This window comes from Salmo trutta, chromosome 34 (genome assembly GCF_901001165.1).
Source record: "Salmo trutta chromosome 34, fSalTru1.1, whole genome shotgun sequence".
Lineage (NCBI taxonomy): Eukaryota > Metazoa > Chordata > Actinopteri > Salmoniformes > Salmonidae > Salmo > Salmo trutta.
Genome location: NC_042990.1, coordinates 31,050,262 through 31,069,399, shown reverse-complemented (window position 1 = coordinate 31,069,399; position 19,138 = coordinate 31,050,262). Strand labels below are relative to the sequence as shown.

Sequence of the window (19,138 nt, the reverse complement as noted above, 5' to 3'; positions counted from 1 at the left end):
TGACATCCTCTCTGATACCACATCCTCAGTAATGGATGATTTACCCTGGAGTCCTAATAGAGAACCAGCCAGACATATTGCATGTATACTATTTATATCCCAGCTTAATGGCCTGGCAGTTACCTTTTGATGACTTCCATAAAAATGTATTGCCTCTGAATCACAGAGCTACAGCTTTTCTTTAATGGGATGATTGAATAAGGGGGAAAAGCACAGGGCAGGTACAATGGAGGGGATGAAAGAATGGCTACTAGCTTGTTTTATGAAACTCCACATGAGAAGATTTATTAAACTTTTGTAATGTCTTAGATGGTACTGAACAACACTGAAAACAAGAAAAATATGCATGTGTACTGATTCTGCTGCCAAAACGAATATTTACACATAAAATAAAAATGCATGAGCGTGAACAGAACACGTTATTACTTTTCTATTGGGTTGGAGGTTAGGCTTCATGTCAAAACAACAGAATAGATTGGAAATGTAATCTTATTGTATAATGGGTGGGAATGTACCTGCAGTTGTGTCAGTATTCTGTATCACAGATTATATTGTTGTGTTGACTTCCCGATACTGTATATACAGACTCTGGTAAAGAGGTTAATGGAAATATAGTTTGTTGACTTCCTTCTAAGGCCAGCAAAGTAATGAATGTGCTGCCATAACTCTCTCCATCTATTAAGTGGGGCAGCAGGTACACTAGTTGTTAAGAGCATTGGGCCAGTAACCGAAAGGTCGCTGGTTTGAATCCCTGAGCTGACCTAGCGAAAAATCTGAGCAAGGCACTTAACCCTAATTGCACCTGTAAGTTGCTTTGGATAAGAGCGTATGTAAAATGTAATGGTTACTACCTTCCTCTAGTCTGGCTGTTCAGAAGGGGCTGAAAATAACCCAGTCAAAGCAAGATAAGAGAAAGTTAAAGATTTAGGGCGGAAAGGAAGTGGGATAGGGAGAGAAACAGGTATCATGCTCGGATGAGAAGGGGCATAGTGACAATGCAAGCATACATGAAAAAAAAGAGGACACACATTCAGTTCTTATCCCTGCTTAGTAACAGGATTATATTTAGAGGCAAAGTGGAATTTCAGGACAAATGGGAGAAAAACAACTGAGTAGTGTACAGACAGAAATGTCAGAGTTATTTTATTATATCCATTATGTCATTGTGCGAAAACTTAATATAAAGCTAAGCAAAGGTTTTTGATAAAATGTACTATGTTGAAAACAAAAAAAAATACATTAATTATTTTGCTAATATTGCTTAACTATCTAAACAGTGTCTCAGTATAACTTCATCATAAATGGTGGAAAACAGTAAACTGTTAAAGTATATTAAAAAAAAATCTATAATACATTAAAACAATTCTACAAAAATATACTTTTATATTGTATGATAGTTGCCATGGTAAATGTATACTACAATACAAACTGTCTTGAGAAACCTACTCAGCAAAAATACTGCTGGTGTAGGTTGATTCACATTTGATTGATTGGTTTGCTATTTTCAACTGTGCATCACAATTAACCACTACAGACAAGGCAGTGCAAGTAGCTAGTCAATTATGGTGCAGTAAAAAAAATACAATTCAACATGTCAATGTTAGTCCATTTATGGTCAATTCATGTGCCCCTTTGAATAAAATCACTGAATCAAATTGTTGACCATTTAATATTGTTATTAGGCTTTATTCTAATACGGTTTTTGGAAGTTGTTCTCATCATGCCTGCTCTTCTGCCTGTTTTTCTGCTTATCCATGGTTTCCCAGCTGAAACAAAGAAAATGACATATCATCATACAGGTCATTATTACATCCCATTAAGGTGCAGAACGTTCCGTTTGCATGCAGGTGGGCAAGGAGACCCTCAGCTCTGCTAAAACTATTGAAAACTATGTGCAGATTAACCTAAACCACACATACTTGTCAGTTATAATACACTTTTATTTTGTATTACTGTAATATCCAATTAATGTGGCCAATATTGAGAGATTGAGATGTAATCCAGCTGTTTTTGGGCACTGTACTTCATTGAAAGCTGGCCACGCTTAATCCCCAGTTAGAAATGGACAAAGTCATAAAGCATGTTCCTTATAATGTGATCCAAAGTTAGCCAGTCTTCCAGTCACACAATGACCTCAAACACAACCTGTTACTGGGATACTAGCTTGTGCTAACGAAAAGGCCTGTAGCCATTACTGCAATTATGGGGAACATGCAAATAGTTGTTGAGCTGGCAGATGTAATAAGTCTATTAGTCATTATATTCAAAAACACCCCCTCCCTTCCCCCCAGTTATATCTTCAGATAAACAGAGAATAGAGGATACTCTGTGTGTGTGTGTGTGTGTGTGTGTGTTTGTGTGTGTGTGCGTGATGACCACTATCATACCTTTAGCACAGACGTCCATGCAGCTTTGTTTGGATATAAAGTTGTTGCTGCTTCCTCCACAACCTGAATAGATGAACTGCTCACACATCCTGGAGGCTGAGTTGTAGTAGTAGCGCGGTATAGATGCAGCACACCCTCCTTTATCCAGGGGATCCAGGCAGAGCACAGGAGTAGCTGTCAAGCACATAAAACAACTATAAGAAATCTGGGAGAAAGTAGGCTACTCTTCAGCTAACATTAACCATGACGCTCATCTCTGGTAGTCTGTAACCTAGCCTGGGTGCCAGTCTGTTTGGTAATGTAACCTAGCCTGGGTACCAGTCTGTTTGGTAATGTAACCTAGCCTGGGTGCCAGCCTGTTTCTGATCTGTCGCCAACTCCTTATGGAACTCTCATGCCAAACATGACAAGGAGTGGCCAGGAGTTGAACAGCTAAACAGACGGGTACCCAGGCTACATCTCTAGTTTCTTAATACTGTAAGTTGATATAAAATTGAAATTTCATGATATCCAATCACAAGCTTGTCTCATCACTTCAACTCCCCAACGGGCTCGGGAGAGGCGAAGGTCGAGTCATGCGTCCTCCGAAAAATGACCCGCCAAACCTCGCTTCTTAACACTTAACCTGTAAGCTAGCCGCACCAATGTGTCGGAGGAAACACTGTTCAACTGACAACCGCAGTCAGCCTGCTGGTGCCTGGCCCACCACAAGGAGTCGCTAGAGCGTGATGAGCCTGGGATCGAACCACAGGCTGTAGTGCCTTAGATCGCTGCGCCACTTGGGAGGCTGGTACTGGTCCTTCTATCTAGTTTGAGTATAGTATTGATCAGTGGAGGCTGCTGAGGGGAGGACAGCTTATAATAATGGCTGGAATGGAGCAAATGGAACAGCATCAATCACATGGAAACCATGTGTTCAATGTATTTGGTACCATTCCACCTATTCCGCTCCAGCCATTAACACGAGCCCGTCCTCCCCAATTAAGGTGCAACCAACCTCCTGTGGTATTGATAGAGGAGACCGTTAGAGCGTCAGGGTTGGTCCTTTTGTACTGGTCCTTCTATCTAGTTTCATTTCCTGATTACTCATCAACTATTGCATGTCCTCATGGCCAGGATTTTGATGTGGCTGTTTGCAATCAAATTGCCAAATTTCATGAAAAAGCTTCCTCTAATCTTGTTTCTATATCATTCCAAAATAATACAACGTTAATAACACTTTAGAGTGAACACAGTGGAGTCTCATGAAAAATCTGGATCTATTTTGTAATTAAATTTTTTTTTTACCTTTATTTAACTAGGCAAGTCAGTTACAAACAATTCTTATTTACATTGATGGCCTACTCAGGCCAAACACCGACGACGCTGGGCCAATTGTGCACCACCCTATAAGGCTGTGCTCAACACTGGATGTGGAAATGTTTTCCCTATTGTGCTTCACGGCTAATCGAAAACAGTCAGACTGTTGACCTTGACTATTGCCCACATACTTTTGTGTGGTCTGCAGTACTCCATGCAAGACAACTGGTCCTGGAAGCGGTTCTCGTTGCCCTGGCAGCCTCCGTAGACGAACTGCTCACACTGCATGGTGGTCATGTTGAAGAAGTAGCTCAAGAAATTGGCCCGGCAGGGACCCACCTCTTTCTGGAACCTGCAGATCTGGGGGATCTCTGGTGGGGTGGAGAAGGTGAAAAGAAACATTCTTATAGGAACTATTGAAAAATGAAACGGGTCACATCGTTTTGTCTTTTATCCTGAATCGGTTTGGATTTCCATTTAAAAACTTCACAACCACAAAACTTTTCAAAAGTGCTGTAGGCTAGATGTTCATACAATTCATGATTTAGAATTGTTTTGATGACATAAAATAAATGGCCTATAGTCTAAATAAATAAAAACTGAACTTGATGAATATTTAAATGCAAAGAAAAACTACTGAGAATGCCACACAAAAACAGACTTGTATAAAAAATAAAAACGTACTTGGTATTCTAAAACATGCTTTCTGACACGCCAGAAAACTCATGAAGTTGTTTGCATTCCCTTGGCAGCCTCCATAGACAAACTCTTCACATTGTTGAGTGATAGTATTGTAGTAGTAACGTTGGATATCTCCTCTGCAAGGTCCCTCATCTACTTGAAGTAGACACACCTCTGAAATGAGCAGAAACACACAACATCAACACTATTGCTGGCTGCAAAATTAGGTCAAGGAATCTCTGCTGAAGTACAGATTCATGTCAACAACAACTTTATCACTACTGAAAAGTCATGAGCCAACGCCCATCGATTGATTATGATTGCAAAGTATTTTTGCCGTCGAGAAAAAGTAATAAAATGTTAATGTGGCTATTACCAGTTACGGTATTAAAAATACATACAATAACTTTTCTTTACCTTGTGTCGGTGACAATGCAAAAACGTAACAAAGAGAGCATGAAAGGATCAGAAAAATCAATGAACTGAGCTCCATTGTGGTAGATTTCCTCCAAGTTCAACTCTCCTAACTCTTCTAACTTTCCGCACCATCAGTACAGCCATTTATACTCTGGTAAACGCTTTCCCAAGCGGCTCGAGGGGCGGGCTATAATGGCTAATTTCCATACAAATCCGTAGTAGGAACGACCTGATTAATGTTTTGATCTGCATCATAGACAACGTCACGTTCATACACTGTTGAACTAATAACGCAATATGTCAAACGTCCTTCATCGTGCGCAATAGATACGGTCCAAACATTGATGTGGAAATAGACTACAATAAATATAGGCTAGTCTGGGAACGAAACTACGATGGGAGTATCATGAGAAGAAGGATTTGTTAACAGATTTATGACCATATGTGTCATGTAGTAGATAACATATGACCATGCTTATTATTGTTTTTCCTCTACTTTATTTTTGTCTTTATTTAACTTGGCAAGTCAGTTAAGAACAAATCATTTTTTACAATGACGGCCTACCACGGCTAAACCCAGACGACGCTGGGCCAATTGTGCGCTGCCCTATGGCACAGCCCAATCACAGCCAGATGTGATTCAGCCTGGATTCGAACCAGGGACTATAGTGACGCCTCTTGCACTGAGATGCAGTGCCTTAGACCGCTGCACCACTCACTTTGCAAAGTGGTTTCTAGTAATTAATTATAACAAATTATTTGATCTAGAATTTGAGCCTTTATTTATTAATGTGGGCTACAGGCTTTTAACGTTCTATTCAGTTCATGTTTTAGGCCTAAATCTAATTCAGATGAATGAAATTGATTTACATTATGTGTGTGAATAGTCCACATACTCACCACAAAATATTGCATTGTCTCTAAGGAAGTGATACAGTATAAAACATTAACACATTGAGCTTATGTCATTCTTTATTGTGTCATAGTCCCCATCACATCTGGCTGTTTCCCATTAAGCAAAAAAAACAACAATCACAACTCTGGGCATCCATGCAGGATCTGCCTTGGTGAACTTTATTAGCTATTCTCTTTACATCAGTAGAAATGTAAACCGGTGGGAACTCTAAAAGGTATGAAGAGACATGTTTCATAAAGGACCAACTCAGTGGCCTTGTAGTTAGTGTCCACCCTGAGATCGGAAGACTGTAAAAATGGGACCCAATTCCTCTCGGCTTGGCACGCAGCATTAAAAAGATATATTGGGGGTAACGCCTCGATCACACCAACAGCGTCATTGCATTTTGGTACGCCAGAAGTACAGTACATTCATTTCCAATGGAACGCTGTATTTGCCTTAATAGCATTGCGTTGCAGAGGCAGATGCAGTGCGTTCTCTGTGGTGCATACATTGGATTCATCGATAGTATGCATCAAACTGTATGCATAGATGGCTTGACAGAAATGGTAGCAGAAGGTAAATGTTGAACTTTTGTTGCACACATATCCAGATGATGCGTACCGTTTTGAGCGATAACGGTGTCGGTGTGATTGAGGCATAATGCCCTGCGATAGACTAACGTCCTGTCCAGGGGGTGTACTTGTACATCAAGCTGCCTCACACTATGAGCCGTTCCGGCTTATGCAAGGCTACTTACCTTTCAACAGGGAGAGTGGAGGCAGAAAATATAATATGAGCTGCTTTATAATGTGTCCTATTTCTGTCCTAACTGACAACTGGTTCCCTGGATGCATAAAAACAACAACACTCTCCCCCTCATTGAGATTTTGTCCTTTGACATACCCCTACGAAATGTCCATGAATTATAATCCACCAGTGGAGGCTGCTGAGGGGAAGACGGCTCATAATAATGGCTGGAACGTAGTAAATGGAATGGTATCAAACACGTCAAAGACGTGTTTTCCATGTGGTTGATAACACTCCATTGACTCCATTTCAGCCATTATTATGAGCTGGCCTCCCCTCAGCAGCCTCCACTGTAATCCACATAATAATTCACATTTCTTGTTGCTGCAGTATTCTTTTCCTGCTGTAGCAAACTGTCTTAAATTAAGATCCTACATCTGTACCTGACCTGTATTCGATAGAATATTGAATAAGAATCTTGGTCAAAGAAGAGAGGCCTCTTTCCTAAGACATATCAATTACATAAGTAGAGAACTATATCCCATAATGACAAAGCGAGAACAGGATTTTTTTTGTTGTTGTTGCAAATGTATTAAAAATGAAGAAAAAAGAGCTTATTTACATAAGTATTCAGACCCTTTGCTATGAGACTCGAAATTGAGCTCAGATGCATCCTATTTCCATTGATTATCCTTGAGATTTTTCTACAACTTGATTGGAGTTCACCTGTGCTAAATTCAATTGATTGGACATGATCTGGAAAGGCACACACTTGTCTATATAAGGTCCCACAGTTGACAGTGCACGTCTGAGCAAAGACCAAACCATGAGGTCGAAGGAATTGTCTGTAGAGCTCCGAGACAGGATTGTGTCAAGGCACCATTGAAGGTCCACAAGAACCCAGTGGCCTCCATCACTCTTAAATGGAAGAAGTTTGGAACCACCAAGACTCTTCCTAGAGCTGGCCGCCCGGCCAAACTGAGCAATCGGGGGAGAAGGGCTTTGGTCAGGGAGGTGACCAAGAACCCGATGGTCACTTTGACAGAGCTCCAGTGTGCCTCTGTGGAAATGGGAGAACCTTTCAGAAGGACAACCATCTCTGCAGCATTCCACCAATCAGGCCTTTATGGTAGAGTGGCCAGACGGAAGCCACTCCTCAGTAAAAGGCACATGACAGCCCGCTTGAAGTTTGCCAAAAGGCACATAAAGGACTCTCAGACCATGAGAAACAAGATTCTCTGGTCTGATGAAACCAAGATTGATGACTTTGCCTGAATGCCATGCGTCATGTCTGGAGGACATGGCACCATCCCTACGGTGAAGCATGGTGGTGGCATCATCATGCTGTGAGGATGTTTTTCAGCGGCAGGGACTGGGAGACTAGTCAGGATCGAGGGAAAGATGAACGTAACAAAATACAGAGATCAATGATGAAAACCTTCTCCAGAGTGCTTAGGACCTCAGACTGGGGCAAAGGTTCACCTTTCAACACCACAACGACCCTAAGCATACAGCCAAGACAATGCAGGAGTGGCTTCAGGACAAGTCTCTGAATGTCCTAGAGTGGCCCAGCCAGAGCCCGGACTTGAACCTGATCGAATGTCTCTAGAGAGTAGAGGACGATTAATTAGGGCCTATTTCAAGTTTTCATAACAATCGGTAATCTGCATTTTTGGGCGCCGATTATGGCCGATTACATTGCACTCCACGAGGACTGTGTGGCAGGCTGACCACCTGTTAGACGAGTGCAGCAAGGAGCCAAGGTAAGTTGCTAGCTAGCATTAAACTTATCTTATAAAAACAATGAATCTTAATATTATCACTAGTTAACTAGACATGGTTTATGATATTACTAGTTTAACTAGCTTGTCCTGAGTTGCATATAATCAATGCGGTGCCTGTTAATTTATCATCGAATCACAGCCTACTTTGCCAAACGGGTGTTGATTTAACAAAGCACATCCGTGTAAAAAGCACTGTCGTTGCACCAACGTACCTAACCATAAACATCAATGCCTTTCTTAAAATCAATACACAATTATATTTTTTTAAACCTGCATATTTTGTTAAAAGAAATTCATGTTAGCAGGCAATATTAACGAGGGAAATTGTGTCACTTCTCTTGCGTTCTGTGCAAGCAGAGTCAGGGTATACAGTGGGGGAAAAAATGATTTGATCCCATGCTGATTTTGTACGTTTGCCCACTTACAAAGAAATGATCAGTCTATAATTTGAATGGTAGGTTTATTTGAACAGTGAGAGACAGAATAACAACAAAAAAATCCAGAAAAACGCATGTCAAAAATGTTATAAAATGATTTGCATTTTAATGAGGGAAATAAGTATTTGACCCCTCTGCAAAACATGACTTAGTACTTGGTGGCAAAACCCTTGTTGGCAATCACAGAGGTGAGACGTTTCTTGTAGTTGGCCACCAGGTTTGCACACATCTCAGGAGGGATTTTGTCCCACTCCTCTTTGCAGATCTTCTCCAAGTCATTAAGGTTTCGAGGCTGACGTTTGGCAACTCGAACCTTCAGCTCCCTCCACAGATTTTCTATGGGATTAAGGTCTGGAGACTGGCTAGGCCACTCCAGGACCTTAATGTGCTTCTTCTTGAGCCACCCCTTTGTTGCCTTGGCCGTGTGTTTTGGGTCATTGTCATGCTGGAATACCCATCCACGTCCCATTTTCAATGCCCTGGCTGAGGGAAGGATGTTCTCACCCAAGATTTGACAGTACATGGCCCCGTCCATCGTCCCTTTGATGCGGTGAAGTTGTCCTGTCCCCTTAGCAGAAAAACACCCCCAAAGCATAATGTTTCCACCTCCATGTTTGACGGTGGAGATGGTGTTCTTGGGGTCATAGGCAGCATTCCTCCTCCTCCAAACACGGCGAGTTGAGTTGATGCCAAAGAGCTCCATTTTGGTCTCATCTGACCACAACACTTTCACCAGTTGTCCTCTGAAGAATTCAGATGTTCATTGGCAAACTTTAGACGGGCATGAATATGTATTCTTGAGCAGGGGGACCTTGCGGGCGCTGCAAGATTTCAGTCCTTCACGGCGTAGTGTGTTACCAATTGTTTTCTTGGTGACTATGGTCCCAGCTGCCTTGAGATCATTGACAAGATCCTCCCGTGTAGTTCTGGGCTGATTCTTCATCGTTCTCATGATCATTGCAACCCCACGAGGTGAGATCTTGCACGGAGCCCCAGGCCGAGGGATATTGACAGTTCTTTTGTGTTTCTTCAATTTTCGAATAATCGCACCAAATGTTGTCACCTTCTCACCAAGCTGCTTGGCGATGGTCTTGTAGCCCATTCCAGCCTTGTGTAGGTCTACAATCTTGTCCCTGACATCCTTGGAGAGCTCTTTGGTCTTGGCCATGGTGGAGAGTTTTGGAATCTGATTGATTGATTGCTTCTGATTGCTTCTGTGGACAGGTGTCTTTTTTACAGGTAACAAGCTGTGGTTAGGAGCACTCCCTTTAAGAGTGTGCTCCTAATCTCAGCTTGTTGCCTGTATAAAAGACACCTGGGAGCCAGAAATCTTTCTGATTGAGAGGGGGTCAAATACTTATTTCCCTCATTAAAATGCAAATCAATTTATAACATTTTTGACATGCGTTTTTCTGGATTTGTGTTGTTGTTTCTGTCTCTCACGGTTCAAATAAACCTACCATTAAAATTATAGACTGATCCTTTCTTTATCAGTGGCAAACGTACAAAATCAGCAAGTGATCAAATACTTTTTTCCCCCCACTGTGTGCAGCAGTTTGGCCCACCTGTCTCGTTGCGAACTGTGTAAAGACCATTTCTTCCTAACAAAGACCGTAATTAATTTGCCAGAATTTTACATAATTATGACATAACATTGAAGGTTGTGCAATGTAACTGTCACGGGTGTCGTTGTGTATTGATGACCAAAACGCAGCAGGAATGTGGATGCTCATCTTGAATATTTATTAAACACAGAGAGCACGGAAAAAATAACAAACCGAAGAACGACAAAGACAGTTTAACAGGCTATACTCACAACAGCAGTGCTAAATACAACTACCCACAACTAAACAGGTGAAAACAAGCATTTTAAATATGACTCCCAATCAGGAACAACGATGAACAGCTGTTCCTGATCGAGAGCCACACAAACCACAAAGAAATATACAAACTAGAACACCATAGAAAACTAACACTAGAACAATTACTCAAACCCCGGACTACATAAACCAAACACCCCTTTAATAATACACACAACCCCAACCATACTAAACAAATATCCTTCTGCCACGTCCTGACCAAATATTAATACAATTATTCCCTCTGCTAGTCAGGGCGTGAGTACCCCCCCCCCCCCCCCCCCCCCAAAGGTGCATACCCCGAATGCACCTAAACAACCAAAAAACAACCAAAAAATAAACCCCTAACTAAAGGGAGGGAAGGGAGGGTGGCTGCCGTCAACGACGGCACCTGTGCTACACCCCCCCTCCCCAACCCACCTATACTGGAGGTGGCTCAGGTTCTGGCCTACTGCTCTCCAGACTGTAGACAGACTCTCTTGGCTCCGGACCATAGGCAGATTCACTCGGTTCCGGGTTGTAGGCAGACTCATTCAGTTCTGAGCTGTAAGCAGACTCACACAATTCACAGTTATTGTCAACCTCATTCTGTTCCGGACCACAGACAGACTCACTCGATTCCGGATCGCAGGCAGGCTCACTCGGGTTCCGGATCGCAGGCAGACTCACTCGGTTCCAGATCGCAGGCAGACTCACTCGGTTCTGCACAGTGGGCCGTCTTCCTTGGTTCCGAACTGTAGGCCATCTCACTCGGTTCAGCACAGTGGGCCGTCTCCCTTGGTTCCGAACTGTAGGCCATCTCACTCGGTTCCGGGCTTAACACTCTCACCGGTTACTCATGACGGGGCACTGTTGCCGAATACTCTGGACGGGGCACTGTTGTCGGATACTCTGGACGGGGCACTGTTGTCGGATACTCTGGACGGGGCACTGTTGTCGGATACTCTGGACGGGGCACTGTTGTCGGATACTCTGGACGGGGCACTGTCTCCGGACTCTCGAGGCTGGGCTGACTCACTGGAAGCCTGATGCGTGGGGCTGGTAGTGGAGGTACCAGGCTGGAGACACGCACCCTAGGGCTAGTGCGGGAAGCAGGAACCGGCCGAGAGGAACTAATATTACGCACTAGAAGCCTGATGTGTGGTGCTGGTATTGGAACTGCCAGTTTGAGAACACGCACCTCATGGCTAGTGCGAGGAGCGGGAACAGGCTGAGTAGGACTAGGCTGACTCACTGGAAGTTTGATGCGTGGTGCTGGTACTGGACGTGCCAGCCTAGGGGTTCGCACTTCCGGGTCAGCACGAGAGGCGGGAACAGGAAAAACTGGGCCATGGAGGTGCACAGGCGGTCTTGATCGCACCTCCTGCACAACCCGTCCTGGCTGGATGGAACTAGCAGCCCTGTACGAGCGGGGTGCTAGTACAGGGCGAACTGGGCTGTGCAGGGGCCTGATGGTTACCGTGCGTAGAGCAGGTGTAGGGTAGCCTGGTCCTAGGAGGCGTACCGGCGACCAGACGCACTGCGCAGGCATCCTCCTACCAGGCTGGATGCCCACTCTAGCACGGCATCTGCGAGGGGCTGGAAAAACTCGCACTGGACTGTGCGTGCATATGGGCGAGATCGTGCGCACTTCTTCAAACTTCGGCGCCCTCCACTCCATACACTTCTCCATATAAGCACGGGTAGCTGGCTTAGGGCTCATCCTTGGCCCAGCCAAACTACCCGTGTGCCCCCCCCAAAAAAAATTATTGGGGGTGCCTCTCGTGCTTCTCCCTCAGCGCGTACATGGCCTCATACCAACGCCTCTCTGCCTTAGCTTCCTCTATTTCTTCCCTTGGGCGACGGTATTCCCCAGCCTGGTGCCAAGGTCCAGCCCCGTCCAGAATTTCCTCCCACGTCCATTTCTCTCGATAGTCCATATAATCCACCTGCTGCTCCTTTCTCCGCTGCTTGGTCTTTTTGTGGTGGGTAGTTCTGTCACGGTTGTCGTTGTGTAGAGATGACCAAAACGCAGCAAGAATGTGGATGCTCATCTTGAATATTTATTAAACACAGAGAGCACGGAAAAAATAACAAACCGAAGAACGACAAAGACAGTTTAACAGGCTATACTCACAACAGCAGTGCTAAATACAACTACCCACAACTAAACAGGTGAAAACAAGCATTTTAAATATGACTCCCAATCAGGAACAACGATGAACAGCTGTTCCTGATCGAGAGCCACACAAACCACAAAGAAATATACAAACTAGAACACCATAGAAAACTAACACTAGAACAATTACTCAAACCCCGGACTACATAAACCAAACACCCCTTTAATAATACACACAACCCCAACCATACTAAACAAATATCCTTCTGCCACGTCCTGACCAAATATTAATACAATTATTCCCTCTGCTAGTCAGGACGTGACAGTAACAGCAATATTTAGACTTGCCACCCGTTTGATGCCACCCGTTTGATAAAATACGGAACGATTCTGTATTTCACTGAAAGAATAAACATTTTGTTTCGAAATGATAGGTTCCGGATTTGACCATATTAATGACCTAAGGCTCATATTTCTGTGTGTTTATTATATTATAATTAAGTCTATGATTTGATATTTAAAAGAGCAATCTGACTGAGCGGTGGTAGGCAGCAGCAGGTTCGTAAGCATTCATTCAAACAGCACTTTCCTGCGTTTGCCAGCAGCTCTTCGCAATGCTTGAAGCACAGCGCTGTTTATGACTTCAAGCCTATCAGCTCCCGAGATTAGGTTGGCAATACTATAGTGAACATCCAATAGTCAAAGGTAAATGAAATACAAATGGTATAGAGAGAAATAGTCATATAATTCCTATAATGACTTCAACCTAAACTTCTTAACTGGGAATATTGAATACTCATGTTAAAAGGAACCACCAGCTTTCATTTGTTCTCATGTTCTGAGCAAGGAACTTAAACGTTAGCTTTTTTACATGGCACATATTGCACTTTCACTTTCTTCTCCAACACTGTGTTTTTGCATTAGTTATTCCAAATTGAACATGTTTCATTATTTATTTGAGACTAAATGTATTTTATTTATGTATTATATTAAGTTAAAATAAAAGTGTTCATTCAGTATTGTTGTAATTGTCATTATTACAAATATATATATATATAAAAAAAAATCGGCCGATTAATCGGTATCGGTCTCTTTCGGCCCTCCGATAATCTGTATCGGTATCGGTGTTGAAAAAAATCATAATCGGTTGACCTCTACTGGAGAGACCTGAAAATAGCTGTGCAGCAACTCTCCCCATCCAACCTTACAGAGCTTGAAAGGATCTGCAGAGAAGAATGGGAGAAACTCCCCAAATATTGGTGTGGCAAGCTTGTAGTGTCAAACCCAAGAAGACTCGAGGCTGTAATCGCCGAAATTGCTCATCCTAATATTTATATATTTCTTAATTCCATTCTTTCACTTTTAGATTTGTTTGCATTGTTGTGAATTGTTAGATACTACTGCACTGTTGGAGCTAGGAACACAAGCACTTCGCTACACCCGCAATAACATCTACTATATGTGTATGCGACTAATACAATTAGAGTTGATGTAATAAAATAAATAAAAATAATGCACATAAAATCTTCATAATTCATAAAGGTCATGTTAACTGACTGATATTAACACATAGAACAAAATGTATATGATCTCATAAGCCTGTGTTCACCTCCAAAACCCTTTTTTTCCCCACATTAATTTTCGTTTTTTAGGACTACAAGCTGGCAAGCTCCATACTCCCCCACATTTTTTTTGTCTGCATTTTCCCTCTGCACTGACATGTAACCTTGCTACATCTAAAAGCCATAGAGAATGTAGGCTAATAGATCCACTGGATACACATCTCTATACATCTGATGGTCCCATGTGGCTCAGTTGGTAGCGCTTACAATGCCAGGGTTGTGGGTTCGATTCCCATGGGGGATCAGTATCAAAATGTATGAACTCACTACTGTAAATTGCTCTGGATAATAGTATCTGATAAAATGTCTAAAATGGATCCATCTGTTGCAGTATCTTTCCTTAGTCTACGCTTTTTTATCTGCACTGAAAACTCATGTAACCTTGCTTCATCCCAAAGGCATAGAACATGTAGACTAATAGTTACTTACATTACTAGCCTTCACATCTCATGGAGGCAGCTGTTGCCATATCTCTCTATGATTTCAGTTGAAGCTCATCCATCCCATATACTTCACTTCCTGGAGAACTGCTGTCATTGTCATATTCGTAATGATTATGTATCCTTCAACATGACAGGTTGAGGGTAAATACAGATTAGCCTTCTTGTCATGCTAACCTGAACTGCCGTGTCATTCCCCTTGACCCATATCTGCATTGGAACAGTGAAGAGAATCACAGGCAAAATATTGTAGGTATCCACATATTGTTCATATTCTTCCACTCTCATTGCAATTCTTAGACATCATAACAACACAACGGCCGTGTGGTTATAAAAGAGCCTCATAACAGACACCTGGAGAGTGGCCCTATGGCCTCTACTATGATGCTGTGTTGGAATAAAGGACATAGTTTTAATCAGATTAAGAGATTAGGATGTTTATGCAGATTACTTTATAACCCGGATTGAGGGAGAGGAGAGGGATTTCTCTGGCAGTATTCAGGGGTGGAAGACAGTTACCCGTAAAACGCGGTATGTATTTTTTTCCTTGTATTTTTTCCAATTAATAAAAATATTTGATAAATTAATGTTATTACATTCATTAATCTAGCAAGCATAGGGAATGGATAATCTGAGTGTAGTATTTGGGGCAATTTTTACAAAATAAAATAATATCCATAACCCTAATCAACAAAATAACAAAAGATATGCAACCTAATGCATACAATGATGATTGTCATGGTTCTATGAGACGCATTCTAAAATAGTTTTTGAAAGTGTGGCTCTGCTTTAAGAATATGTTTACCTTCCCTTTGGCAACAATGCATTTTTATTCTTTGACAGACAATGCCGGGGGTGATAAATATGGATGAGTTGACAGATGTGGATAAGGCTAAAATGGAAAGAGACCAAAAGAAGATTGAAGTCAAGCTTGAGAGATGGATGGTAAATTTGACCAGTTAACTTTGATTGATAATTTTTCCAATTGTAAAAGTAATTTCTATGTAATAGTAATAAGTGGGATAGTAATACATTTGCACTGTATTTTAAACATGGATAAAAAGCCATGAAATGTTCCAAAGTGGAATGGATTGGTCATCAAAAGAGACTGTAATGACAGGTAACCTAGTGATCAGGAGCCAGTAACTGAAAAGTCGCTGTTCACGTAGTTGGCTCGGGGATTCAAACCAATCTGTCCATGTGCCCTTGAGCAAAGCATTTAACCATAATTGCTCCAGTAAGTCACTCTGGATAAGAGCGTCTGCAAATGACTAAAATGTAAATGCATTCTTGATATTACAGTTGTGTGTGTTACATGTTAACCCTTCTTTTGTATGACAGACGTCTAAGTGCTGTACTGAGTTTATGGAGGCGGTTCAGGCCGGTGTAGAAGAGGACACTCTGGTCAAAGGCATCGCAGAAGACAAGAACCCATTCAAGGAGTTGAAAGGTGGATGTGTCGTCTGCTGAAGAGGGCAGGAGTCAAAACAGACAGTAGAGCTTTTCTTTCACTGATTAGACCCTCTCTAGTGGCCAAGGACAGTCCCCCTTCCTAGAAAACATAGCTGGATCACCAATAGCTAACCGAGAGGAGATGGTAAAAAAAACACAGATGTAAATAAATCTAAACCTCATGAAACCATGTAAATGAATCCTTCTAGATTGTGATCCCTCCTTGGAGTGATGCAGTACATTAGGGTTGTTTTTTGAATGATTGTCAGAGCTTTGTTGGATGGTTTATATTGTCAGTAAAGAGCTTGTCTCCCATGAGACTGTCTATAGTCTGAGTGTGCACCATCTGTTTCATTATTGGACAAAACCACAGTAATTCATTAAATGAGCTACAAGTCACCCTGAATGTTGTGTGAAAGACAGAGTACTTTTACAGGCTTATAGACACATGCTTATAGACAAAAGATGGTATTGACAAATCTGCCATCAATGGGGAAAAACGTAGTTATGAAAGTAAGGAACATGTACGTTATGGGCAGCTCACCTGAACATCATAAAATCCCCCTTTCTAGCCTACAGCTTGCTACTTTGCCTGGCATGACCTACTACTGCATATATGCCGCGTTGAAAACAACTGGGAACTCGGAAAAATACGAAATCACATCATGACGTCAGTGATCTTCAGGTCGGAAAGACGGATCTCTAGAAAAAGGCCCGAACAGAAGTCGGAGATTTTCGAGTTCCCAATTGTTTTGAACGTAGCAATAGCCTATGTGACACTACCAGTTGCGCATGTGCAGCTCATTGACGCACATACAACAGAAACTGTAACTTGCACAGAAATGGCTCAGCGACTGAATTTGGTAGTAAGCCGTCATTTCTCCAAATTAACCTCGCTAAGCAGTACAAGGAAGCTGAATGAAAATGTGTCATCTAAACCCCAAACGGCCAGTGGTTCAGAGATAACGGCTGATCATTTACTCTACACACCAGAGCATTTTGCGTTGAAGGAATCTCTTAAAAAGGTATGCAAGACTGGTAGCCAGTTAGTTAGCGTACCATTACAACAATGAACCACAGAATAATAAAATCATGATTCAATTTCACACAAAGTTAATACTACTATAGCTTTCGTGGATGTGAATATTGGTGGTATAACTTGCAAATGATAATCGCGCTTTAAGGACCATGAAAGTAGGTGAGAGGTCACTAGCAGAAAGGCTAACTCGACACAAACGTTGACAGAAACGACTCTTTCTATTCGTATTATCTGAATAAAGTTTCAGTTCTATCCTACGACTATATTTCGCAATATTACAAGAATCACAACGTAAACAACACAGAAAAAGCTGCATTCGTTGGATACAGCCTTGTGGGAGAAAAAAACCAAACAGCCACTGACTGTCACGTGACGCCTGTCTGAACTTGACACAGTGCTTTGTTATTGTAGTTCTATATCTGACAATGTATCAATCAGATTCGTTTTATACCACCAAATATTAGTGTTATTTATGAAATATTGCACTACAATTGTAGCCCTCGTTATGTTGAAACATTTTGCTGCATGGTTGAAACAAACACCTCCGTGTTTCTGTCACAATCTGCGACAGTGAAATTTTTGTCAATCGATATCATTCAATATTTCAATGTCATTCATTCAACCTGCCAAACATCAAGCACATGTCGTATTCATACACAATTGTCCCAATGCATTTATAGCTGGAATTTTGTCAAATTAATCTACCTCTGATATCGCTTAGTTATTCCTCAGGAACAACTAGCCAATTGCCTGTTTAATCCCTGAGAAGAATCTGCTTCATAAACCTGTACTTGAATATTCATCAGGTTTATTGAAGGCAACCCTGGTCCTGGAATGCTACAGGTATGTCAGGTGTTTTGAGTTATAGGCCGTGTTCAAGAGCATCAAACCCATAATGTATCATGGGTAAATTGTGCCTGACTGACTAGTCTACAAATAATAAGTAGTTATTTTTTTTAATTTAACCTTTATTTAACTAGGCAAGTCAGTTGAGAACAAATTCTTATTTATGATGCAAGGTGATTTGTAGATTAGTCAGTTGGCAGTCGCCTGCACTGTCGGCTGCAATGTCGAACAAGCCCATAAACTTAACTTTTTGTGTTAAACCTGACTGAACAGTAGGTGGAATTTAGCCAATCATTAAAGTAGAACTGACAGTGTTTTAACTACTTTGCAGATATGAAACAAACAGACAATCATATCAGTAAAACATATAAAATTCCCAGTTTATACCACAAAACCAACTTTATAAGAGATTTTTAAATAAACGTAGGTTTTATTTGACCAAAGATTCCATGACGTACAGTAAGGCATTGTTGGCAGAATAGATGGATGCAGTTCAATACACGAGTAATATAATTCACCAATACATTTGTTGGTTGTCCCAAACATATTGCTATCAGGTTGTAAATCACAGCTGGCGTGGAACATTGCCAAACGCGGAAACTATGGTTACAACTTCTTCCCTGCTCACGCATTATCATAATTCATATGCGCGCCACTAGACGTCCCTGCATTAGAATGTTTCTGTTAGCTGATACATCATGACAAAATACACCATATTACTGTCCTGCTAATGTGCCTGGACCTTGTAGGCTAAACTGCCTAGAAAACCCCCATATCTGATCCAAATGGTTACCCAATCAGGCAGGCTAGATGCCGTTATTTCAAAATGATTATGCATTCAAAACACCAGGCTTTTGAGCGGTTATTCAAACGACATAGGCGATTCACTTCAGTTTACAGCATAGACTAGAGTTTTGTACTAACTTGAAAACAATAACATTTTTCATTACATTATGTTGTTGTAGCCTAGGTAGAATACATTTATTGTCCCTAAAAAACTGAAACAATAGTAATTGAGCTTATCAGTTATGGTCTAATATGCATACGCTTCTAACTTAGGCTATAGGCTACATCTGGAGCCAGTCTGTCTTAATTGTTTTGTTACGGAATTACGCACCTGGCCTCTCCGCTG

At 41.7% G+C, this 19,138-nt stretch overlaps 3 protein-coding genes across 3 annotated transcripts in view; 2 read left to right on the top strand and 1 right to left on the bottom strand.

The window, feature by feature from the left end:
* Positions 1-1,029: 1,029 nt before the first annotated feature.
* Positions 1,030-4,920, bottom strand: tfpi2 (tissue factor pathway inhibitor 2). The gene is made up of 5 exons (XM_029732622.1): positions 4,785-4,920; positions 4,371-4,541; positions 3,878-4,057; positions 2,388-2,561; positions 1,030-1,766 (listed from the first exon to the last, which is right to left on the bottom strand). The coding sequence occupies exons 1-5, from the start codon at positions 4,858-4,860 to the stop codon at positions 1,651-1,653; spliced, it is 717 nt and encodes a 238-aa protein (XP_029588482.1). The 5' UTR covers positions 4,861-4,920; the 3' UTR covers positions 1,030-1,650.
* A 10,200-nt stretch (positions 4,921-15,120) lies between these two features.
* LOC115173221 (guanine nucleotide-binding protein G(T) subunit gamma-T1-like) lies at positions 15,121-16,527 on the top strand. The gene is made up of 3 exons (XM_029731138.1): positions 15,121-15,200; positions 15,513-15,614; positions 16,011-16,527. The coding sequence occupies exons 2-3, from the start codon at positions 15,516-15,518 to the stop codon at positions 16,137-16,139; spliced, it is 228 nt and encodes a 75-aa protein (XP_029586998.1). The 5' UTR covers positions 15,121-15,200; positions 15,513-15,515; the 3' UTR covers positions 16,140-16,527.
* Positions 16,528-16,905: 378 nt separating this feature from the next.
* Positions 16,906-19,138, top strand: part of zgc:85777 (acyl-CoA/acyl-ACP dehydrogenase) — a 49,655-nt gene continuing 47,422 nt past the window's right edge. The window contains exon 1 of the mRNA XM_029732620.1: positions 16,906-17,146. Coding sequence (XP_029588480.1) covers positions 16,964-17,146 — 183 coding nt within the window. The 5' untranslated portion in view covers positions 16,906-16,963. The remainder of the gene's footprint in view (positions 17,147-19,138) is intronic.

Coding starts and splice junctions, on each gene's coding strand:
- tfpi2 (XM_029732622.1), bottom strand. CDS start 4,860: ATGGAGCTCAGTTCATTGATTTTTCTGATCCTTTCATGCTCTCTTTGT. Junction 2,562..3,877: donor GTACTGCAGACCACACAAAA/GTATGTGGGCAA, acceptor TGTGCTTGACAG/CTACTCCTGTGCTCTGCCTG. Junction 1,767..2,387: donor CATGGACGTCTGTGCTAAAG/GTATGATAGTGG, acceptor TCTTTGTTTCAG/CTGGGAAACCATGGATAAGC.
- LOC115173221 (XM_029731138.1), top strand. CDS start 15,516: ATGCCGGGGGTGATAAATATGGATGAGTTGACAGATGTGGATAAGGCT. Junction 15,615..16,010: donor TCAAGCTTGAGAGATGGATG/GTAAATTTGACC, acceptor TTTGTATGACAG/ACGTCTAAGTGCTGTACTGA.